Raw genomic sequence first — 25,439 nt, forward strand, 5'->3', positions numbered from 1 at the left:
TTTAATTGGTTCTAATTCACCATCTAGTTACGGAGTAACAAATAACTAGTGGTTATGATGGATTTGGACCCAGTAGCGGGGAAGCAGGAGGGGACGAGACGAACTGTGCTCATGATAGTAACTTTAATAACTCAAAACGCCTTACAAAATAACAAGGACTTGTACATCCCAAAACGAAACAAAACCGGAGCATGGCGAACAGTACCTTTGCAGTGATGTATGCAGTATCACGCAGTACGATCCGACAATGACTAACCACTTCCGTGGTGCTTAAATACCCACATCAGGAAGTAATCAAGAATCACTCGCAGCTGCTCCAGCCTAACGGCAAGCCAGGAGGGACAAACGAGCTAATCCTGACAGAGCGAAGGAACACTTTCGTAACAGAACATAAACATGAATGTAACTTAAATGGACTTAGATTACAATACAGACACTTAAAAATAACTTCAGTTTACCTCTCACTAAACTTAATTCTATTTTTTTTTTTTTTAACTTTTCTTCTTCCAGCTTGACTCTTTTTGCCTCGCTTCCACCTTCAGTTTTTAAAAGGAACCTATCTAGGGATGTTTGCTTTTGTCTCCCCTTCAAAATATAACAAAACGACGCACACAAATGTCTCATATTGGCAAGCCAGCTCTGTCACGCGTATACCACTCACATGTTTTTTGATTATTTCGTGCTTAATATAGATGTTCATCATCCGCCTTTTCTTCGCACTACACTTCATTGCACTTGCTTACTTTGGATTCATTATTTTTCTCTTAATTCTGCACTGACTAACGCAAAAAAAACAGAAAAAATGCAACGCTCCGCCCACTGCAGGTAGATATCTTTACACGAGGGAGATGCGGCGAGAAAGCCAGTGCAGTGTTTTCATGAGCAGCCTCTCGCATCTCTGCCAACTGGCTGTCTCTTATGCTTGTATCTCAAAATTTGTCTCGGATCTCAAGGCAAATATTTGCTCGGAATTTTACTCATATCTCAAATTTCTCGTATGTTGGGGCACTCTTATGTCAAGGTATTACTGTACTAGAGATGTGCGATGAATGGAGGTCCTCCAAAAGTAGTGTTTGAATTAAATCCACTTCTTGTTGAATTGAACATTGGTAAACATTGTAGTTTGGGATCCATTTAATTCTTTTTGGGGGAGGCATGCGATTTTACATTATCGATAAATGGTAACTTATCTCCAGCGTCAGTCTTGCCTGTTCAACTTTTTCTTTTCCCTTCTTCACTCCTGATTGTTTCCCCAAAGAGGGAGAGGATCTGAAGTGAGCTTAAAGGGGCTTTAACATGGCGGTATGGCGCAGGAGGAGGATGAAGGGGAGGCAAGAAGAAGTGTAGGGATCAGGAAGTGTAGGGATCAACGCGTTTCCATTTTCAAGAGGCGGGCGACGAGCTCTCAGGGTGGAGCATGCTGACATCACACACATGGGCACCACTAAGTTGCTGGCTTTCCCATTGACTGTTTTTGACACTTGCTGTCTTTGTTACTTATTGTCATTTCCACATCGAGTCTTTTTCACTTTTTCTTTTTTCACGTGTTTTGTGGTTTCCTATTTTTCCACTTCCTGTCATTTTCGATTTGTTTACTTTGCATCACTTTCTTTATTCATTCTCATGGCTATTCAACTTCCTGTCATTGTCCTTTTTTGTCTTTTCCATTTTGTCAATTCCGTTTGTCTCTTCTTTCATTCCCCTTTCAAAAATGTTTACCCTCTCATCTATTCTCGTTTTCCTTTTCCCCTTCTTGTCTGTTACATCTCTCTCTTCTTAGACATCTTTATTTTTTTCATCATCTTTCCTGATGGCCCTCCGAAAGCGTTTGTCAATTGACAGCAAAGCCGTCGTTTCCTTGAAGGGCTCCATCTCGAATCCCGCCTCATCCCTGTGTGAGCGATTCAGACCCCCCTGACGGGACCCTTGCACAATGTTTACACTATTCAACTATCAAACACAGAGCATGCCCACCCCCTTCTGCCCACCCATGTGATGTATGTGGGCTTATACCTAGAAATATATGTTTCTTCATATATATATTGATATAGATGAGCGTGTGTGTGTGGGTGTGCATGGTTACGGCACATTAGTCATGATCGCTCAGCACCTCTACTGCTGGTGTTGTTGTTGTTGTTGTTGTTGTTAGGCAGCTTCGAGGGACACTACCTCCAGCCATTTGCTCCAGATATTGAGTGCCTCTTTGGGGGATGTCAAGAGGTCTTTGTGTGTCCAGCCATCTGGGTAGAGGGCAGTCATAGCTGGACATTTCGTCAGGACGTGTTCTGCCGTCTCAGCGTCGCCCGTGCCGCATAGCCGACATTCTTCTGACTCCGTCAGCCCCATCTTCTTCCTCCAGTAGCGCAGCTCCGGATGATGTCCGCTTCGGAGGCGACTAATCGTTACTTGTTCTTGCCGGTTCAAGTTTTGATCTCTGGGGAAGATCGTGTTGCCTTCGTTGTCAGCGTAGAGGTTCTTTCGTTTGTCGGCGTGGATGCGGTGGCTTCGTGTCGCTCGCCGGATGGCAGCTTTTGCTGTCGCGAAGTGTCTTGGTGCACCGCCTTGTTCCATGCCGCCTCCTGCAGCGGCTAGTTGGTCGGCTCTCTCATTGCCCGGGACACCGCAGTGGCTTGGGACCCATAGTACTTCCACCGCCACTTGTTTATCTTCGAGGGTAGTCAGGAGTTCTCTGATTGAGGCCTCGGTGGTGGTTTTCAGTTTGAACTCATGTTCCATGGTTTGCAGCCTTTGATGGGAGGAGAGGCTGTCTGTCACCAAGCGGATTGGGGCCCCTGGCTCACACCTTTCGGTGGCCATCTTTAGCGCCGCTTCGATCGCGATCATCTCAGCTTGGAAGGAGGAGGTCCAGCTTCCAGCGGGTAGGCTTTGCTCCCACGTTTCCCCTGATTCCCTGTGAATCATCAGGACTCCGGCACCTCCGGCAGTATTACCAGTTCGCGCCGAGCCATCAGTGAAGCAGGTCAGTTGGAAGACGTCTGCATCTTTGTTGAGAGCGCTGACTGTGGCTGCGTAGTTGTCTTCGGGTTGCTGGTATCTGCCTTCAGCCGCTTTGGCAAAGGTCATGGCGGTGGTCTCTTCCCACGGTGCTCTCAGTTGGGGAAAGGGGTCCTGGTCACCCTGTGCATTGACGAACACCGTCACCCATCTGTCGCGTGCGTGGTCGCGCCAGTCGGTCTTCTTAGTTCGCCTTGTCGGGTGCCTCTCCGCCACCAGTCGTCGCGGGTTGTCGTCTGGAACGCGTAGAGACTTGTCGTATGCGTAGATTGCTAGCTGAGTAGTTCGTGTTTTGATAGACGGCAGATCACTCTCAATGAGGACTACATCAGATGGTGTCGTCTTCAGAAGGCCAGTTATGGCTCGAGCAGCATATCTTTGCGAGGCTTCAAGTTTTTCCAGGTTGGTGGAGGAGATCCAGGGGATCCAGGCTGGCGCCGCGTACTCTGCTACCGTTCTGACTGTGGCAATGTAGGTGTTCCGAAGGGTTGCCTTGTCATAGCCCCAGTCAGTGTGTGCTAGTTTGCGGATTGCCCGAGCTCTGGTCGCCATTTTGCGCGCGACTGTTTCGGTGTATTTGGTGAAGGTCAGTTGACGATCATAGGTGACTCCGAGGAATGTGGGTGTTGGATTGTGGTGCATCGGTTGTTGGAGGATGCTCAGCGTAGGCTGCCACTTCGCCTCGTGTGTGTTTGTGGAGAAGAAAGTACACTCACACTTGGATGCATTTAAAGTAAGTTTCCACCTCTTGCTCCACCCGACTATGGCATCTACCGCAGTTTGAAGTTGTTCTTGGGCAGTCTCCAGTTGCGGCGCTTGGGTGTAACATGCCACGTCATCTGCAAAGAGGCTGCTGTGTACGCCACTGGGCAGGGTCTTCGTGAGGTCATTCACGTATATCAAGAAAAGTATTGGCGAGATGACCGACCCTTGTGGTACCCCCTGGCGAAAGATCCCAATCTTACTTCTCTGTCCACCGAATGTGACAAAGTTGACTCGGTTGGATAGCCAGCTCTGCACCCACCTGACAACGGTGTGTGGTAGCCCCACTTGGATCATTTTCCAGAGTAGGGCATCCCGCCAAACCTTGTCGTATGCCTTGCTGAAATCGAACAGCGCCAGCATCGTTCTTTGCATCGGCTTGGCCTGAAAACCGTCGCTGATTGTTTGTGAAAGTCGTAGGAGTTGGTCTTCAGTGCTCCTTTGCGACCGGAAACCGGATTGCTCTGGTGTCAGGAGCCCTTCTCTTTCCAGGTGGTAGATCAATCTGTTAGTCACCATACGTTCCATAACCTTTCCCATTGCTGAGGTTAGGCTGATTGGTCTGTACGATGACACGGCCTGCGGGTCTTTCCCCCGTTTGAGGATTGGTCGGGTAGTAGCTCGAGTCTCGTACCTTCTCGCGGTGGGCTGCGAGGGCGACGCCGTACGACGACGCCTGCGAAACGAGACAATACAGCACCGAAGGGTGCTGCCTTCAGCCATTACTGCTGGTGTTGCATTTTGGGTAAAACGCAGCGGACTGAAAAAATGAACTGACAGCTCAAAAACTCAAATCTGGAACAAAAGAAGTCACTTCCTGTCTTTTTCTATTTACTGTTTTTTCAACCACATCTCTTTTTTGACCCCCTTTTTTTCTAGTGTGCATCTTTTCTAGTTCCCGTTTTGTTACAGTTTCAGAGCTGCCAGCTACTCCAGAATTTCCGGAGTTTTCCCGGAAATGCAACGCAAACTCCGGAACTCTGGACAGCCTCCATAAACTCTGTAAATCCCCAAAAATTGTCACTGATTTTTTTAAGCAACCATTTTGGAAAAATACCAAATGTCGATTGCATAGGTAGCCTCTATCGCTTTAACATTTTCATTTTCGTTTTTTTTCCATAAGGATATTTTTAAGGCTGTCTAAACCAACTGTTTTGTTTTGAAACAAAGTTTCAAAAGACTTTCCACGACAACGCACTCTTAACCGAACAAACAAATTTAAATAAACTTGGATTCATAAATACAGACACACTCAAACATACGTTTAATGTAACTTTACACAAAACTGAATTCTAATTTTGTTTTAATCTTTTTTTTTTTTAACCTTCGTTCTGGCCGGGTTAGTTGTTTGCCACGCCTCCACCCTCACGTTCGCTATCGATGGACTGTTTGCTGTTGTATTGCGTTCAAAATATTCCGAAAATGATGCACACAGATGTCCTCACAATAGGATAACACACGACCACTTGCCAACGAGAAGTAGTCTTGAATGAGCGATCGCTCCGCCAACGGGAGGTAACAGGCTAGGAGGAAAACAGGAAATACAACAGCCTACCCACGTATTGATTGTGGGTAATGAAGTTTTATTCTGAGAAAAGGTGCCATTGCCTATCGGTGTTGTGTGCACGAGTATACTTTATTACCCAGAAAGCCCTCTTTTTGCCCGTGCATGCGCGTTGTGCATTTCCTGGTCGATGCGTAGAAGGAAACTTGTCTGAATAAATCGTTCAGTGCTCGTAGATATCTGTTATACATGAAAGAGATGCGGCAAAAAAGACAGTGCGCTACAATGATAAACAGCCTCTCATGCCATGGCCACCTGGCTTCGTCGCATCTCAAAATTTTGATCGTATCGCGGGCAAATTATTCGATCGAACTTTTCATCGTACCACGAGCATGTCGTAGGTAGAGCTTATCGTAGGTATAGGTACCACTGTATATGTAAGTATGTATGTATGTTTCATTTAAATTGTCCTATGCTTATTTTTTTTCAATTTTATATAAAATTTGTGTTAATCACGTTCACTCCGGAAATACTCCTTAAATGGGACAAGTGCACTCTTGAAATAGGGTCAGAGGTTAGCAGCTCTGCAGTTTGGCTTCTTCCTTTTTTCTGCCCTTTTTATATGCTGTTTTTTTTTTCAATTTTGATGTTTTCTGCCTTCTTTCCTTTGCTATTTTGTGTCTTTTCCATTTCCTACTTATTCCACTTTATGCCTCTGTACATCATTTAGTTTTACCCGCTACATCCAGTTTGTTTTCATTTCCTGTCTTCTCTACTCAGATTCTTCTTTGCCCTCCCCTAGTGGACGCAGCGTTTCTGTCAAAGAAAGTAAGAAGAAAAGTTGCTTTTTCCTCTGAAGGACTTGTGCGTCTTTGTGTCGGCGACAGTCACGACCTTGACGTTAGGTCACGTCATCTCGTTATCAGCGTGGCACAATGACGCTCGGCGAGCGGGCAGCCATGTTTTAGCTTCACAAAGACGACGGGGCCCGTGGAGACCAGTCCCCGTCACGTCGTCGCACCGGTGGGGGCGCGTGTAGGTTTTTGTCCGCACGGCTCGTTCTTTCTAATGAACGTTTCGTCCTTCAAAGGCCGCCAAAGTTTCATGGCGCAGATGATAATTATATTAATAAATATATAACAATAATGAGCTCCCGAGTGGCGCGGCGCCACCTGCCGCCTTTCAGGCTAATCTTTGTCTTAGAGGAGGCTCGTCCCACAAGATGTGGCAAAAGCCACAGAATGAGAAGCAGCACCTTTGTAACCCCAGCGTGCATCCTCGTCTTCGTCATTGGTTTCTTTCCTCCTCTTTGCACAATTGTCTACATTCATGTCCTTGTTTTTATTTTTTGCCTTTTTATTATTTTTCATTGAAAACCTGTGTGTGCCCGGAAACGTTTCTGTGTTGCTTATTTGTGTGAGTGTAGCCATGGGTCGGGGTGTGTGTTCTTTGTGCACATATTTGTCTGTGTGTGCGTTCCTGTTAGTGGGGGTGTATGTGTGTAAGTGATCCCATTAATTCGGCATGTGTAACAAAGAGGTCTTCCTTGGCCGTATCTTCTCTGTCCTCCCTCCATCATCATTATTCGTGCATCACGTCCATGGTGATTTCCTGAGAGGAAGACGAGCAAGAGTTGTCTCCACTCCTGAGACATAAAGGCTTGTTCGTTCATTCTTTCTTTCTCTTCTTTCCCTTTGCCCATTTTCTTCTTTCCCTTTCTACATTTTCCTTTTAAAATCTTACCACCATCCTCCCTTCCTTTTCCTTGTTTCATACCCTTTCTTCTTTGTATTGTTTTTGATCTAAGTAATATAGAGAAACAAAAACACTCGTAAACGGAACAAACAAATTTAAATTAACTTGGATTAATATATACAGACACTCAAACATACGTTTAATGTAACTTTACACAAAACTGAATTCTAATTTTGTTGTAATCTGTAAACCCTCGCGTTCGCTATCGATGGACTGTTTGCTGTTGTATTGCCTTCAAAATATTCCCAAAATGATGCACACAAATGTCCTTACAATAGGATAACGCACGACCACTTGCCAACGAGAAATAGTCTTTAAAGAACGATCGCGGGAGCTTCTTTCCTTAGAAAGAATAACAGGAAATACAATAGTTGAGCTTACCCACGTATTGATTGTGGGTAATGAAGTTTTATTCTGAGAAAGGTTGCCATTGCCTATGGGTGTTGTGTGCACGAGTGTACTTCATTACCCAGAAAGCCCTCTTTTTGCATGCGCGTTGCGCGTTTCCTGGTCTTAGGAGAACCTCGTCTGAATTAATCGTTCCGTGCTCGTAAATATTGTTATACACGAAAGATATGCAAAAAAGACCTGGCTTGGTCGCATCACGAAATTTTGATCGCATGACGGGCGAATTATTCGATCGAAATTTCCGCCGTAAGACGAGAATTTTGTATGACGAGCGGTCGTATGACGAGGTACCACTGTACAAATTAATTTGTTCCAACCCTCTGAAAAAAAACACCAAAAAACAGGATATTACAATGAAAAAACATTTTATTGGTTGTAATTCACCATCTACTAACAGACTAACAAATAACTAGTGGTTATGATGTTTAATACTAAAATGAGACATTATTCAGTACAATGTAGAGGGGAGAGAGAGAAGAAAAGTTTTAATCTTACGTTACACTAAATTTAAACCTTCTTGTGCAATAACCAAGGCAAAGAGGTTCTATGTATTCCACCGCGACTTTCGAGGCAAACTTCCTGCTTCTCCATACGTATTGCCGAGCTCAGTCACGTGTACACTACTCATGTTTTTCGATTATTTCGTGCTAAATATTGATTGTCACTGATTGTCGCACTACCCTTATTTTGCACCGCTTGCTTTGGACCCCTTGTTTTTCCTTTAACTCTGCCCTGACTAACGCAAAAAATCACAGAAAAAATGCAACGCTCCGCCCAGTGTTCGTAGATATCTTTGCACGAGGGAGATGTGGCACTGAAATAATAAGCAGCCTCTCGCATCTCGACCACTTGGCTGTCTCGTATCCTCGTATCTCAAAATTCGTCTCGTATCTCAAGGCAAATATTTGCTCGGAATTTTACTCGTATCTCAAGGCAAATATTTGCTCGGAATTTTACTCGTATCTCAAAATTTGTCTTGTATCTCAAGGCAAATATTTGCTCGGAATTTTATTCGTATCTCAAATTGCTCGTATGTTGGGGGACTACAGGTATTACTGTATGCTGCTTGTGATCATGACTAAGCCATAATGTCGTTTTTTACACTGTAGTACTTGAGTTGCATGCTTGTAGCTTTAAAAGGCAGGGCCCAACCTGGCTAGTGATTTAGGAGTCAGCGAATGAGAGCATAGTGTATCAGTGTTCACCTGGTTTTGTGATTAGAGATGACCCGTGTACTCTGTTACTTTGTTTTGAAAACACTGAGTTGGAATCATGTTTTTCTGTTTCCAGCTGAGTCAAGTAGTCCTGGTGTGGTGTCACCCAACTACTGTCTAGAACGTTCTTTCTTCATCCGAATGAAGTCGACCCTAACTAAGAGAGGTGTACACATTAAGTCATCGGGATACAAGGTGAGTAACACGGGTTGTAACTCCTTCGCTTACTGAAGCAGGCTGACATCCAATCATTTTGAACTGGGAGGTGGGTTGGGTTGCAGTGATCAGTTCGACCATTACACCAATTTCGGTAAAAATCTGCCTTGCTAAACTTGACTAATCTGCATTTTGACTGAATGCCATTTCCCTTAATCCAAGTCTGAAAAAAAATGTCACGTTTAATAAACCAATTCAAATGTGATAGGACCGTCCGTATCTTTGTACCATGATGGATTTGATATATAAAAAAATAAAAATAAAAGAACAACTTTGCCGTACTAAACTCGAACACAACAAAAAAGTTTTTTTTTTTTTTTGTTAAATTCTATTAAATTTCAAAAATGTTCAATAAAACCAACTGAAAAATTATAGGATTTTTTTCAACCACAATGGACCCTTACAACATGGTCGGTAACAATCGACCTTACTGATATTTTAACTGATTTCCATGCAAAAAATGGTTTATTCGTGATCAATTTCTTTTAAAAATAGTCTAATCTAGTGAAATTTGACAAAGTTAACCGATCAGTGCTCTTGTGAAATTTTAAAATTTAATAAATCCTTCTACAAAGTTCACTGTATCAGCAATAGCAATGACCCATTGACTGCCCCTGACTAATAAACACTAATATTATTATTACACCTATTATTTTTCACCAGGTGATCCACGTGACCGGTCGCCTGCGCATCCGCATGGCGCTAACCCACAGCCGCTCGGTGCCCAATCAGATCATGGGCATGGTAGTAGTGGCACATGCCTTGCCACCGCCCACCATCAATGAAGTGCGCATTGACTGTCAAATGTTTGTCACTCGAGTCAACATGGACCTAAAGATTGTCTACTGTGAAAACAGGTGAGATCCAAAGTCAGCTGAGATAGTCTCCAGCACCCCCGCGCGACCCTAGTGAGAATAAAGCGCTTCAGAAAATCAGAAAAATGGGACGTTTTCCTCCCACTTTTGCGCTAAAGCGGGTTTCATTCCGCCGTCTCTTAAGATTCCCGACGCGGAATCTGTCCATTCGTCCGTCCAGTGGCCGCTCGCGTGGCGCATTTTTATTCATGAGCCAATCGCGTGCCGTAAGCCGCGGGCAAGTCTCTGATGGATCTATCTGGCTCGCTGGCGTCCAGATAAAAGTGATAGCATCTCGCTCACGACTTAACTGGCTGACCGAGGAGATTCTATCAGCACAAAGAGAGAAGAAAGTGGCGTGTTTTATTGTGAAAAAGAAAATTGAGGTTTGTATGGATTCTTTTTTGTGGGCGACACAATGATGAGCACCAGCCGCCTCCATTACAGGAATAGGAAATGTGTTTTAGGAGGAACGGGGCATGCTCCTATCTGCCTCCTTGTGTGATGCCCTGTATCTTAAATTCATAAAATGCGGGAGGAAAAAAACACTCCGGAATGTACCATTCTGTGCTGACGTATGACACAGAACGACGAATGACTTGATCGTCGTCAGGTGAGATCAAATCGTAGGAGACGAGAAGATGGAAAGAAAGATTAAAGGATTTGAGCAAATTGTGCATAAGATAAGAAAATGGAAGATAAGATAAAGGGAAATGAATTTTTTAAAAAGTTTATTTTTAAATGGAAGGTGTAAGGTAAATCTGAATTTTTTTAATGCATTCATTGCCTTTGACGGCGACATATTGTTCAATCCATTATAACATCTATTGCCAATCCAATAGGGAACAAAGTTGGGTGGCCATCGTAGGACAGGAGCTGTCTTTCAAATAACTACACATAATTTTCAGTACATTTACTACATCCTTAACTTTTGTGTTTCAAAAACTACTCTTAAATTCCCACTATCTCAGATTTTTATACACCAATTTAATGATAAAAACGTGTCAGAGTATTCAAAAATAAGATAAAAATAAGATTCATACAGATCCATAATTATTGAAATTGTACAAAAGAATAATTTACCTAAAGTTGTCCATTAGCATTCTTAAATAACAATGACATATGAAGAGTAGAGGACAGGAGCCAGCAGAGTGCATATATGACTGAATAGAAAATGAGTATACTCATTGCATCTATCATTGAATACTAATTTGAAAATGGTTCTGAGGCGTAAGTCCTGAAGAACATGAGATTTTACCGTACGAGTTAAAACCGAAGGCTAAAACACCATAACATAGGCTCCATGACACAGAGGAAAGGAGAAATACAGTCCCAGACAGATGCTTCTTAAGCTCCATTCACATAAGAGTTACTTGAATGGTAAATATCTTATATTTACGACCCCAGATTTTTTTTTTAATGGTGTACTTTTGGTGTCGCTGGCCGGGGCTACAAATGCAACTCACACAGGAGAACATGCAAACTCCACACAGGTGGACCGAACTGGATATGAACTTAGGACCCCAGAGCTGTGAGGCTGATGCGCTAACCACTCATCCGCTGGGCCAGGATTAAAAAATGTTTATTTATTTTTTTGAATCCGATTAATTTTCCAAAGAAAAGGACTATAGTTATCACTCAGTGAAGTCCAATCAAGCGAATTCAGTGGTACGACGTTTGGTCGACCGGACGTTTGGTAGAACGGACGTTTGGTAGAACGGACGTTTGGTAGAACGGACGTTTGGTAGAACGGACGTTTGGTAGAACGGACGTTTGGTAGAACGGACGTTTGGTCGACCGGACGTTTGGTCGAACGGACGTTTGGTAGAACGGACGTTTGGTAGAACGGACGTTTGGTAGAACGGACGTTTGGTAGAGCGGACGTTTGGTAGAACGGACATTGGTAGAACGGACGTTTGGTAGAACGGACGTTTGGTAGAACGGACGTTTGGTCGCCGGGTTGTAACTGTTGAAACCAGCTCTCAAAATATAGAGAGTGAGTTTAATATCTAAATATCTAATATCAAAATATCAACAGTAAACTCTCTGTCATAATTTGACAGCGAGCGAACCCGGCGACCAAACGTCCGTTCTACCAAACGTCCGTTCTACCAAACGTCAGTTCTACCAAACGTCCGTTCTACCAAACGTCCGTTCTACCAAACGTCCGGTCGACCAAACGTCCGGTCGAACAAACGTCCGGTCGACCAAACGTCCGGGGACCAAACGTGTTTCGACAAAACGTCCGGTCACGGAATTCAGTAAAGTAGGTCTTCAGAAAAAAACTACCAACTAGACTCTTTAAAATGATGAAAGTCTCCCAATTGTGTATGAAAGATGTGAAATACAAAAATATGAAAGAAAATAATTTGTAATTTTTTTAAAATGTATTAAAATGAATAACAAGCATGCAAAAGTATTTTGTATTCGTGCAGGTGCATAAGTGTAAGGAAGAAGCTAATATTAGGCAACAAAGCCCGCCAACACATGCACATAAACATACATCTAATCAACTTCAAATTATGAATTTGAAACAACTTGGCATTACATGCCTGCTTTTTCAGAAATAATAATAATCCGTCTCTGTATGTTCTGCAATTTCTTTCTCCTCTCCCAATTTCAGCGACAATTTCAAAATAAAATAATGGATACAGGAAATGTATGGACATTTTGGGGGATTTCATGACTTGAATCTTGTTTTTGTATACTGGAACAGTAATTTGCATATCAAAGTAACCTGAAAATGTATTTGGTAGAAGCATTTGTAAGTAGACGTACCACTGTCAATCTTTTCTAGTCTCAAGACATTTTTTATGGCAACATTAATGCTCTATACACAGGCTGGGCATTTATCTGCATGACTCTGAGTTGTTTGTGGACATGGACAGCTCATTTTAACGAATTGAGTTGCCAAGTTAACAATGATGATCTTAGATTTGCATTTGTGGTATGGGCAGGATCAGCGACTACATGGACATGTCGGCGGCGGACGTTGTGGGGAAACGCTGTTATCAGCTAATCCATGCAGAGGACGTGGACGCCATCAGGCTATGTCACGTGGACTGTGAGTAACGCTACAACTACCGTATTTTCTCGCATATAAGCTGTATTTGTAACTAGAAAAATGACGACTCAATCAAGGGTACGGCTTATATGCGCACAAGACTTGCTATACTCTTTTTCACCAGTAAAGTATCATTTACTATTTGTTGGTTATTTTCTGTTTTGCAGTAAGAAAACAACCATTACTGGATGAATTAATTCCTTATGATATTGACCCTAATAATGTGCTTTTGATTCATACAGTATCTCAGAAATACCATAATGTGATGATTTTTCTTAAGATTTCCCCTTCAAATTAACGCATTTGTACTCCCTATTAAAACCATGAATATGGAGGTGAAAATTGTGAATCAGGGGGCAGCTTATACACGAGAAATTGTAAAATTCTACGATTTTAAGGCAATTTTAAGGGTGTGGCTTATACGCGGGGGCGGCTTATATGCGAGTAAATACGGAATCCTGCGCTGCACTCCTCTCAGACACTCGGCTGGCCGTACCACCACAGAAAGTTCTCCTTTTTTAATGAGAGGATGTCGTTTGTTAGGAGGAAAATGATGAGGGTGAGGAGGACTTGAGGGCACGCAGTGATCAATTTTTAATTTTTTTGTTTTGCTTCTGAAAAATATTCTTCTCACCATCCTCTTTGTTACTGCAATGGTCATCTCTTTCTTTTATATCCTTCTATTCCTCATTTTCATCTTCCTCATCTTTGACCTCTCCTTCCTTTTCCTCAACATAATCTTTCTCACCACCATCTTCCAGGCCCTCCTTTTTTCCCACAATCCTCTTTCTCTGCTTGCTCTTCCTCACTAGGATCAGCTTCTACTTCACCCCCACACTCATCCTCATTTTCACCCTCCTTTTCTACCTCATCTGCATCACCACTTTCTTCACTTTCTCCTCATCTTCCTCATCCACCTCACTTAAATACCTCCTCATCCTCCTCTTCCTCCTCACCCTCCTCCACCTCAGACATAAATAATAGCCACAATATATAATTCATGTTTTGACGGTGATGTAGCTGACGAGGTGCACTTTTCAAAGACGTTGAGCGCAAACGCTCGAAAAGAGGGTTTGAGCGTCAGAGAGGACGATTGGACGCCACGGCACAAAGACAAACATGGAGGCGATGGGCTAGTGAGAGAGAGAGAATTTGACACAGAGCTCAGCGTTGAAGCCTGGAGGCGCTTTAGCTCAAAAGGTCTCTGCGGACCCCCAGCACCTTTAATCAACGCAAACTTAAACACACACCGACACACATCAAATACTTGGCATACACATGCACACACACACATGCACAAGTGCAACACAATATCAAGTCCCTTCAATGTCAAACACTAAAGTTTGACTTCCTGCTTTTTGGTTGACTTTTGTCACACATACATGCACGGATGTTATCATCAATGATGGATTGCCAAAATGTTACAAAGACACACGCCACTCAAATTCTTGTACGCATGTGAAAACAAGCAGCACATAACAGTCATTTTAACTTAGAGGCTGCCATTGACGACTATAGCTGTCCAATCCATTAGAAGCAGGAGCTAGTTTAGCATTCATGTTTTCATCCTCGTGTTGCTGCGCTCTGATTGGCTTAGCTAGGGCAGGAAGTAGATTGCCAAATTGTGCACAGACCTTCCTCAGGTGGCGCGTTATTTTCGTTTTCACCCTTTTAAAGTTCGTTAGCCACCAAAGACTGCCCGCCCCTTTACAACTTTGCACACAGAGGTCATAGTTTGTCACCATGGCAACTGTTCTAGTGGCCTTGACTGAAGGTCATTGAAGATTCTTATTCCATGGTATTAAAGTGAATGATTAATGCGTTACTCTCTTAGTGCTCATGTTCGGGGATCTTAGTTTGAGTTTGACGGTTTGTGTAAAACTGCACGTGGGCATCCAATTGTTTATGTGTGAGTTGGGTTGTACATTTTTTGGTTTTATATCTTAAATAATGTAAATAGAAAAAACTAAATTATATGAAAATACATGCAGTAAATAACTAGAAACTAAAATGATTCATTCACTACTTCTAGAATACGAATTATAATAACAAACAAACAAACCAAAACAATCATATCATTATCATATTCACCTCTTTCTCAATTTTGAGCCTCTTTATCCTCAGCCCTGTCCTCCTCATTCTCCCTCACCTTAATGATGAAACTGACTTGCTTTGAATGCTTTGGTTTGGAGCTGCTTAGAAGAGTCACAGCAGCATCTGGTGGAAAAACACACATAAAGCAACCAAAATTACTTGATTGATGCACGTCGGTCCACATGCCGAATAATAGTAATTGATGAACGTTAAAAGAATTGGTCCTCCGTTTTTTTATTAGTTGTTTTTTTTACTAAGTGCATCCCAATAGAAATAATCTTGTTTGAATTTTCTAAAAATAAGAATTTCTTTTTCCAAAGAGACACTAAATCCAATAGTCGCCTTGGCTCAAACAGTTTGGCTTCACCTTGCAGGCGCTCTCACATCCAATACATAATTTGAGAAAAGGCTTATCACTCGAACTAAAGCACTTCATTCGCATATTCATTTGCCTCGCGGACCCAATATATAGGAACCCGCAGCCTTCTCTGGCGTTCTGACATGCTGGCTGACAGTCCATAAATTCCCTCCAGCAGGGAAGAACTTTGGTGTATCTAACTTGACATTCTTTCCAATAGGTCAACACTTATTTTCTCTGTTTTGCTCATTCTGAAGAACATGTGCTGTTTACATATTTACATTCTTCTAGTAACTAGATTTATCCTAAAAGATTACAATTTGACTATCATGTTTCAATGGCACCGTAGTGCATAGACTGCCAATTCATTAAAACTGGGAAGGTGGGAGCAATCAACCACGCCATCAAACTTTACTTGGGAACGAGCACGATAACATGAGTTATGTGAGTGTGAATTTGTTCACAGTGATAACCAAGGGTCAGTGTGTGACCAAGTACTACCGATGGATGCAGAGGAGTGCCGGCTTCATTTGGATCCAGTCCAGCGCCACCATCGCCATAAATGCCAAGAATGCCAGTGACAAGAACATAATTTGGGTCAACTACGTGCTTAGGTTAGATCTTGTCTTATCATGATACAAATTTACTCATAAATTGTTTAAGGGGTGTTTTAATTGCTTTATTTTATTTTGTACCTTGTGTTATTATTATTATTACTGTATTCTTCTTATTATTATTATTATTAGTGGTAATAGTGGTAGTAGTAGTAGTTGTTGTAGTAGTAGTTGTTGTAGTAGTACTAGTTTTAGTAGTAATAGTTGTAGTAGTAATAGTAGTAGTGGTAGTAGTAATAGTAGTAGTAGTAGTAGTAGAAGTAATAGTAGTAGTAGTAATAGTAGTAGTAATAGTAGTAGTAGTAATAGCAGTAGTAGTAATAGTAGTAGTAGTAATAGTAGTAGTAGTAGTAGTATTAGTAGTAGTATTTGTAGTAGTATTAGTAGTAGTATTAGTAGTAGTAGTATTTGTATTATTACTAGAAATATTATTATTAGTAGTAGTAGAATTACTATTACAGTAGGGCAGCCCGATGACGTGAGTGGTTAGCGCATCGGCCTCACAGGTCTGGGGTCCTGGGTTCAAATCCAGGTCACGTCCACCTGTGTGGAGTTTGCATGTTCTCTCCGGGCCTGCGTGGGTCACTATGGTTTCCTCCCACATTCCAAAAACATGCATGGTAGGCTTGGACACTCTAAATTGCCCCTAGGTTTGGGTGTGCATGGTTGTCCATCTCCTTGTGCCCTGCGATTGGCTGGCCACCGATTCAGGGTGTCCCCCGCCTCTGGCCCGGAGACAACTGGGATAGGCTCCAGCACCCCCCGTGACCCTAGTGAGGATAAAGCGCTTCAGAAAATGAGATGAGACTATCTTTTTTTTCTTCAGTGCTGAGTCTGAGTACCAAGAGTGGCTTCCGCTTACGAGTTTCAGCGTGGATTTTCACATTTTCTGAACTTAAAAAATAATAATGATATTTTTTTTGAAAAATAAGTAATAGCAGAAAAAAATCTCAAAGAAGTCAATTTGTGATAAATTAATTGAATTGAATGCTTATATGGTCATTATACAAGTATAACGACATTTAAAGCGTTCACCACGTAGTGCACAAAAGACAACAGACAGACAAATAAATAATCAAAAATATAAGAAATGAATAAATAAGTAGTCCAAGTGAGGTCAGCAGAGTGAAGCGGGCTTATTCCGCCTGAAGTCCAGGATGAGTTCCATGGTATTCGTAGACGTTCAGTGCCAAGTCGCACCACTCGCTGAGTCTATGGACCCAAAAATAAACAAGCAGACACATAGAAAATCAATATATAGTAAAGATAAATAAGTAGTCCAAGTGAGGTCAGCAAAGCGGAGCGGGCTTGTTCCGTCTGAAGTCCAGGATGAGTTCCATGGTTCTGGAGGCATTCTGAAGTTGCGATAATCGAGGGAAAACTGTACTTTTAATTTTGCTATTACTATTTGTATTATTTATTATAATTCTTTTATTTTATCAAGACTGCAACCAATATTACGGTCAGACTTTTTATTATTTGAGGTTTATGCTTTCATTTTGATCATTTTCAATGTTTGTACTGTATTGTGTTTTCCCATCTGTGTGTGCAGTAATCACGAATACAAGGACACACCCATTGACATGGGCCAAATGCCCAATCTGCCAGAAAAAAATTCTGAATCCTCAGAATCTTCTGACTCGGAATGCGAGTCCAAAGAAAATTCTGGTGAGTTCTATGTCATTGTAAGTAGCACAATATGTGCACCCATTAGACAGCATGGACATAACTTAATTTTTTGGGGGAAAATTCTGTATTTGTTTTCATCAGACAATGAGAAAGCAGCAGGGAGGCTCAACCAATCAGAGGCCGGCCAGGACATGGAGGAAGAATCTCGACGGTTGCGACAGCAGCACTGCATCCAATCCCAATGCCCGTCGGAACAGGACGTTAAGCGGCTTGAGGAACACGATACATCCAGTAATGCCGACAGCCGAGACAGCGACGACAGCCTGGACGCTTCCGAAGCTGAGCCCGACGAGCCCGAGGAGGCTGGAGGGGTGGCCGGGATGGGAAGCGTCCTGGCTGCCGTCCCAGGCGCCGTCTTGGGTGGCCTTCAGATCAAAGTGGAACATTACGGCGAGGCAGAGGAGCATCTCCATGCCTCACAGTCGTCTTCATCAGAGGAGGAGGATGACGAAGATGAGGGCATCCTGGTAGGCGCCCGCACAGTCGGCGGCAGCGTGGAGCGACTTCAACGGCGAAAAAGGCGGAAAGTGCAGAAATGGGATAGGACGCAAAGTAGGAAGTTGCGGCTTTCCTCCACATCGACCAGCCCGATCACTGACGGAAATCCTTTGCTCGATGGGGGCGTTCAGCACCCCTCACAAATCCTCGACGCTGGCTCCCCAGAAGGCAATGCATCTTCCGTCCTGAAGATCAAGACTGAAATGTCAGAGCCCATCAACTTCGACAACGACAGTAGCATCTGGAACTTTCCGCCCAACCGGGAGATTTCTCGCAACGAGTCCCCGTACAGCATGACCGCCAAGCCAGCCACCACGAGCCCCCTCAAGCAGAGCGGCTCCCTCCAGGTTCCCATCCCCGACGCCGTTCTGACGCCGCCCGCCACCGATAGCGGAGGCGGAGCCAGGAAGCTTCCATACAACGGAAGCTCGACCCCGTCTAGTTTAGCACCGCCCTCCGGCGGCTCCTCCGCAGACCCCCTGTCGCCGCCCCTATCGGCATCACCGCACAAGCAGCAGGGTACGCCCACAACCTCTTCCTCCTCATTGCTCTGCTCGGGCGACCTGGAAGCGCTTCAGCGTTTACAGTCGGGCAACGTGGTCCTCCCGCTTGTCCACCGCGTCACCGGCACGCTCGCGCCTACCGGGAGTACACCGCCGCGCGTGTACACCACCGGGACCATCCGCTATGCTCCTGCGGACGTCACGCTAGCCGTGGCACCGGGGAGCTTGCTCCCCAACGCCTCAGTGAACTTTGTGGATGCACCGGGTTTTGGCCTGGATCCCAAGACGCCCATGGAGATGTTATATCACCACGTACATCGTCTCAACATGTCGGCCGCCGCTGCTGCTGCGGGTCCCTTCACGGGCTCCCCGGGGGCCACCGGAGGGACGGGCACTCTGGGAGCCCAGATCCCCGCCGCCGCTAACGTATTTACTACGGCCGATGGGATTTTCTCCACCCTGCCATTTCCAGTGTACACCAATGGTATCCAGGCCGACAGAAAGGATGACTAGCTCAAATGGGGCCCCCCGCCGGAGACCGCGCTACTGTGTTTTCCGACTCTACTGTGTCACCAGGGACGACGAATGAAAGAAATAAGGACAGGAAAAGAGTGAATTGGGGGGAGGGTTGAAGAAAGGATGGACAAGAAAGGAGGCGATGAAGTAACAAAGAATGGTACATTTTAGATGGGACAAATAATTAATGGATTAAATCAAGCGGATAAATATGACAAAAGTAGGCATACTTAATAAAATTAAGATTGCTGGGGAAGAAAGAAAAAATCACAACTACAGAAATGTGCAAGGGAGGAAGAATTGAGAAAAGAAAGGAAGATAAAGAATCAACGATGGAATAGAAAGCAAGGAAGTACAAAGCATCGAAAGAGGAATGGGAAGGACGAAATCTGCAACAAAAAAAGGAAGGAGAGATGAAAGGAAAGAATAATGCCTTGAAGGACTTAAGGGGGAACCGCCAGACTTTGTGTAGCACTTTTTAAACTCCTCGCTTGTTTCTGCCGCCATTTTGCTCCCCCGCTAATCTAGTTGACGGTCGATGACATCATCAGTCCTATTTGTCATCATTTCCTATTGTCGCCGGCGAGGATAAAAAAAAACATTACAACATAAAACTGACATGAGAAAACAAATGAACCAAGCGACGTGTGAATGTGGAACTACTTCATGTTGCATCATCCGTTTCTGTGACAACACACTTGTGGTGCTACGACAAGATGGCCACCATTATCTCAGTCAGCAGCTCATTCTCTTACTAGTCAAATGATGTTGAACCTAATTGGCATTTTTTTTTTCATTGATGCTAATGGGATAGCATTCCAGATAAGATCAAGGCTAACAAGCTAGCCTTAATCTTAATTTAGTGGTACAGATGGTAATCAGTTTCCTTGGCGGATCATTGATGTGCTTAAATGCTGACCAGTTACCATAATTGATGCTATTTAGTGAAAATTTTCTTAATAATTTCAATGCTAATAAGACAGCATTAATGTGAATTCCTACCCTGGTAAGCAGCTAGCATTGTTGCTAAAAGTTAGCACAGATGCTAGTCACCTACTAATATTGATACCAATCACTTAGCCTTGGTGGTAATTGGTTCGCACTCTTGATATTCTCCCACTAACATGGATGGGTATTTATTTTCTATATTAATCCGCCATCATTGATGCTTATCTTTTGGCACTGATGCTATTCACTCACTAGCATTGATATCAATCAGCTAGCATAGTTAAGTTGAAAAATGAATGTCTTGGACCAGTCGCTGTTTCATTACTTCTTCCGCCAACTTTGGGGAAGGCAATCCACTCACTTCCGTCTCATCACCAAACTCCGGAAACCCAACCACACATCCACCAGACGCCTCGTTGACAAAAAAGGGAAAAAAAGAGGAAAAAATAACTAACAAACGTGCACTGTGAATCAACGTCATTTGTAATTTTTGCTAAGACGAAAAAAAATCCCACGAAAATGTGCTCAGCGCGTAAAAATGTTGTTTTTGTTTTCTTCCTCTGCCGTGTTTTTCGTGTTGCTCACGGCCACTTCCTGTTCCTGTGCGTATTGCTCTGTGCCGTGTGTGCGCTGTCGCCGCTGCTGTTGTCGCGCTGTCGTTGTGTCTTCTCTGTGCTCTCGTGTGAACCCCAAAAGGAACCCAGGGAGGTTTTGGAGGTTTGTGTGCTGCAGGAAACAAAAACAAGGAAAAAAAACAATCGAAAACATTTCTACTATCTTCTCTGTTGTTTTCTTAGTTGTTTTTTTTCTTTTTTTCTTTCTGTGTTCTCTGCTTTGCTTTCGTGCCGTTGTCTTTATAAAAACTGCCTGGACGCTTCGTGCGAGCAACGTCAAGCATTCTGGGATTCAACATCCACTTTCACTGAGTTATTTTATTATTAACAGTGGAGGGCCTTGCATTTTCTCACCTAGACCTTCAGTAGTGCTACATCCTAATCAATCCTACCCTCAATAACTATTTTATGGGTAGAAAAACCTTAACTGCAGCTACAGCTGCGACACATAAAAAAGCATCAATAATAACCTCATAAATTTGAAATATTATTTAGGAATATGGCCACATTTTACTCACCAACAATCCTTTTTATTTGTACACAAAATCCATCCTCCTTTCTTTCCTCAAGAAGATTTTGATTACTCTGCCGTACAGATTATCCGTGCGTTTCAATTCCATCAAGAAGTTATTTCCTATCGCCATCGAAGCTAATGCTGAAAGTTGAGCCTGTCCTGTCGTATTTCTTGTAGTATATTGATACTATAACTGTTTAGTTGCATCAGGTTATACAGGTGTGTTTAACCACCGCCACCTAGTGGCCATTGGGTAATACAGTGTGACCCGGATGTTGACATGTTTTGAGGTAGTCTGAGAGTTGAAATAAAGAAGCACGCACGTGTGCAAGTTGGCTTTGTCGTCTAGTGCTGTTATGGATATATTAACAGTTATATAAAAGTGCAAAGCTATCACATTTCTGGCATAGATTTTTATTCGATTTAGGGCTGAACATTTATTAAAAAATTACAATTATTGATTTAAAAGGGCGAGAATCAGGAAATTTAATATACATCTATACTCTTCATTTTAATTTGATGTTAAAACAGAAAGTCGGCACTCATGATTTACTTTCCCGGTCCACACAAAATAATGCGACGGGCCAGATTTGGCCCCCGGGCTGCCACTTTGACACGTGCTGTAGAGCAAAAGTGCTCAATACGTCGATCGCGAGCTAACAGTCGATTTCTAAGGTACTATTGGTAGATCGCATGACAGTAAGATATGATCCAAGGATTGGATTTGTAGCAAAATTGCATATGGGACTTGAGCTGGGAAATAGCGTCATCGCCAGTCCAGGCACGATTACTACCTGCGTACATTATGTTGGGTCTTGATGCCATCAGGTATATCATCAGCATAGATAACGGCTGAGCTTTGTCAGGGCCCCAGAAAAGAGGGTAGATCGTGCAAAGTAGGTTCCTTGAAAGGGAGATCTTTGAGCAAAAAGGTTTGAGCACTCCTAGTGTAGAGGTTCACTTGCCTTACTTCAGTGTGAGCAGGCGTGGGCTCGATTCCATCTGGTAGCAGTATAATTGTGAGTGTGAATGGTCGTCTGTCTCTCTGTCTGCCGTGCTGCTGACTGGCGAGCAGTCTAGAGTGTAGTAGTCTGCCTTTGGCCCGAATTTGGCTGGAATAGGCTCCAGCAACCCCCACAACCCTTACAAGGATGTGTGGGATGGAAGATGAATGAATGAATAAACTCAAAGTAAAAATGAATACATTGTAGGATTAGGGGTAAAAATAGATCTCTATTTGTGTACTCTGGTATGTGATTAAACTTCATTTCCTTGTTTTTTTATGGTTAACGCAGCATACTGCACAACAAGACAACTTGACAGCTCTTTTTGCCAATTAACTTTGATCCTGATTAAAAATTTCTTAGCTATAATATTGACTACCATTGATACAAATCACTTATACTTGTTTTTAATTATGTGCAGGCATGCAAATCATCCAATAGTGTTATGTAAAATTAATCTGATAACATTGATGCTAATGGTTTAGCCTTATACATATGGGCTACCGCTGATTCACAAACTAGCTTTGATGTTAATTCCCAAACATGATTTTAATCTGTTAGCACTGATGCTATTCGCCCACTCTAATTCCCACTCTATCATGAGCTGACATCGGAGTTGTAGCGCTACCAATACACCCGATGGCATCCTACTTCCGAACCATACTCCATTACATGTGATCTGTGTCAATACTACTTTGGCATGCATTAAAGGGGCTCAGATTTTGTACAAACACATGAAATGAGCCACTAGCCCCTTTTAAGATGCAATGGCCTAATTTTTGCAATCGAGCATTCATGAAAGTATTCAATAATCATCACTAGTTTCCCAGAGTGCTTTGCGTTTGGATGCACGTTTTGAGTGTATTTTAGCACTTTCCAGCCAAACATAAGGAGCAAAGGCTGATCATATGATGTATTGAGTCTTTGTAAGGAAATGAAAACTACAAAAAAATTAAAAAACAAACAATAACATTCTATTTTTCTAGCACTTTGAAGCTAGTCTCTTTAAATCTGTAGTGACTAATCACTTGGGGGGGGTGGTGAAAAGGACACAATTTGCCTTCTCCTTCTGTTGTTAATACACGCAATACGTGCACGCACGAAAAAGCTACGCCTTCTTTTGAGGTTCTTCTTGGTTTCCGTGTTTGTCTGTGAAGACTTGAAACAGCGGTCGGCCGCTGTTGCCATCATTTAACTGTGAACAAAACCTGTGTCTGTGTTTTGGAACTTGTTCTTCTACTTATTGTTTTCTAAGAGACGACAACAATGCTCTTCTCTTACTATCAGTGTTAACTGTGTTACTCAAGAGTAAAACAAAAAGACAAAAAAACATTATGAAAAGAGTAAATAAACTATGGTACATTTCTATTTTTCCCTCGCAGAAGCGGAGGAACATGAAGCCGATGCTAACGGATGCTAACTTTGAGTGCCTGCCTTGTTTTTCTCTTCTTGTTGAGTTTGTCGTTTGATCATCAAAAATGCTGCAAACCTCATTTTTATAACGGTTCTTCTTTTCTACGTTTACTAAGTTGTCGCACGGCGTCACTACGACATCTAGCAGGAGACATTTTCAAAATAAAAACCTTTCTCTTCACCTTCCTGCGACCATTTTGATGGCAACACTTCCTCACCACCACTAAGCTAGTTGTGGAGAAACTCCAGTCATGAGTGGGATGAAAACTGTCTTCTGTAGCCTGCAGCTGTTTTTCTTTTGCTTTTATTATCTTGCTCATCTTTTTCTCCCTCCGTTGGTCATGGAGTAATAACAGTTTCAGCGGCGATAATAATAATAATAATGCTCTGAGATAGGGGAGAGGTCAGCGGCGTCTGTGAGCGTTTTAAATATTTTAGCCTGAGCGAAATGAGCAGCCATGAATGATGGATACGAGCCGAACCGCAACCTCAGTTTCACCTCGGCCTACGGGCCTCGCGTGATGAAAGACGCTCGGTATTCCCGTCGTGCAACGCGGTGAGAACGAAGGTGCGCCAGTCAGAAAAACTTCATGCATACTTTACTTCAAGGGTGTCAAACTCCGGTTGGTTCGCGGGCCATATTAACGTCAACTCCATTTCATGTGGGCTGGACCATTTTAGATATAATATTTAGATATGTTTTAATTGCATTAAAAGGACTGGATCAAAAGCCCTAAATAGTCCATTTTTATAGACCTAAAACATTTTTTATTTAAGCTTTTTTTCTTAGTAAGCGAAAACGTCTTTTAATCATGTTTTTCATTTCAAAAGGAAACTTTTTTTTTTATTGTGTTCATTATTAAGGTGGAAAAAAGAAAATATTTGTATATATTTATTTTTAGATTTTACAAAATGCTTTTTGAACTAAAAACACAAAAGAAAAAAATTGGATTAAAATTTGCAATGATTGATTTAAAAAGGGGAAATCAGGAAATATAATGTACATCTATAATCTTCATTTGAATTTGATCCTATAACAGAAAGTCGGCACTCATGACTTACTTTACCGGGCTGCACAAAATGATGCCAGTTTGACACCTGTGCTTTACTTTACTTGATTTAAGTTAAGTTTTGAAAGAATTTTAATGAAGACTTGAAGTCCAGAGAATAATAACTAGAGGCAATAAAAAATATTTTAAAAAAATATCTTTGTTGCTCCCCATATAAAATATTCCGATTTTTGAACCCATTCTGCAAGCACCAAAGTCACGCAGAAGAAATACTGCACTCAGGAGGAAAAAGTACTGTACAGTTTTTGCAAAAGAAATATACGGTTCTGTCCAAAATCTGACCCCCAAAATCCTTATTCATTTAGGCCCCATTCTTTTTAAAAGAGGTTAAAAAAAATCACACGATATCATCGGGAAGGAAGTGACCTGAAAAGCCACAAAATATCAAGGAAATACCTAGAAATTCCCTAAAATCAACAGGAAAATGTTATAAATGTATTGGTAGCAGAAATGCCCCAAGATGTGCAGGAAGTGACCTGTATGTACGTATTCTAAAATTAACTTGGGGGCCACGGCACACATCCAAATAATTTAAACTGTGAGGATTGACTATGAATGCTCATCTTTCAGGACCACGGACAGTGCCAAACCTCCCATTCCTTTTGACCAGGTGGTCCCAGCCAAAAGTAGTGTACGTAATGGGAAATCTATGGCAAGTGACTAATGACAGAGCAAATCATTCCCACGCTATTTCTTCAGAAATTGCATTTTCGATAGTATAATGTTTGACTTTGTTTCATTTTTATTTCCAAACATTTGTACTTGTACTAAACTACCAAATTAGAGTGCTTCTGAAACCTGCAATCATTTCT

General features: G+C 42.5%; 1 protein-coding gene across 2 annotated transcripts in view; it reads left to right on the forward strand.

Annotated features, from left to right (window-relative positions):
- npas3 (neuronal PAS domain protein 3) overlaps nt 1-20,305 on the forward strand; it is a 159,837-nt gene extending 139,532 nt beyond the window's left edge. For both annotated transcript variants that reach the window (XM_077620285.1, XM_077620286.1), the window contains exons 7-12: nt 8,735-8,853; nt 9,538-9,731; nt 12,686-12,792; nt 15,711-15,858; nt 17,411-17,526; nt 17,629-20,305. In XM_077620285.1, the coding sequence (XP_077476411.1) occupies nt 8,735-8,853; nt 9,538-9,731; nt 12,686-12,792; nt 15,711-15,858; nt 17,411-17,526; nt 17,629-19,061 (2,117 nt within the window). In that variant the 3' untranslated portion in view covers nt 19,062-20,305. The remainder of the gene's footprint in view (nt 1-8,734; nt 8,854-9,537; nt 9,732-12,685; nt 12,793-15,710; nt 15,859-17,410; nt 17,527-17,628) is intronic.
- The last annotated feature ends 5,134 nt before the right edge of the window (nt 20,306-25,439 follow it).

Source organism: Stigmatopora argus, chromosome 15 (genome assembly GCF_051989625.1).
Source record: "Stigmatopora argus isolate UIUO_Sarg chromosome 15, RoL_Sarg_1.0, whole genome shotgun sequence".
NCBI classification, from domain to species: domain Eukaryota; kingdom Metazoa; phylum Chordata; class Actinopteri; order Syngnathiformes; family Syngnathidae; genus Stigmatopora; species Stigmatopora argus.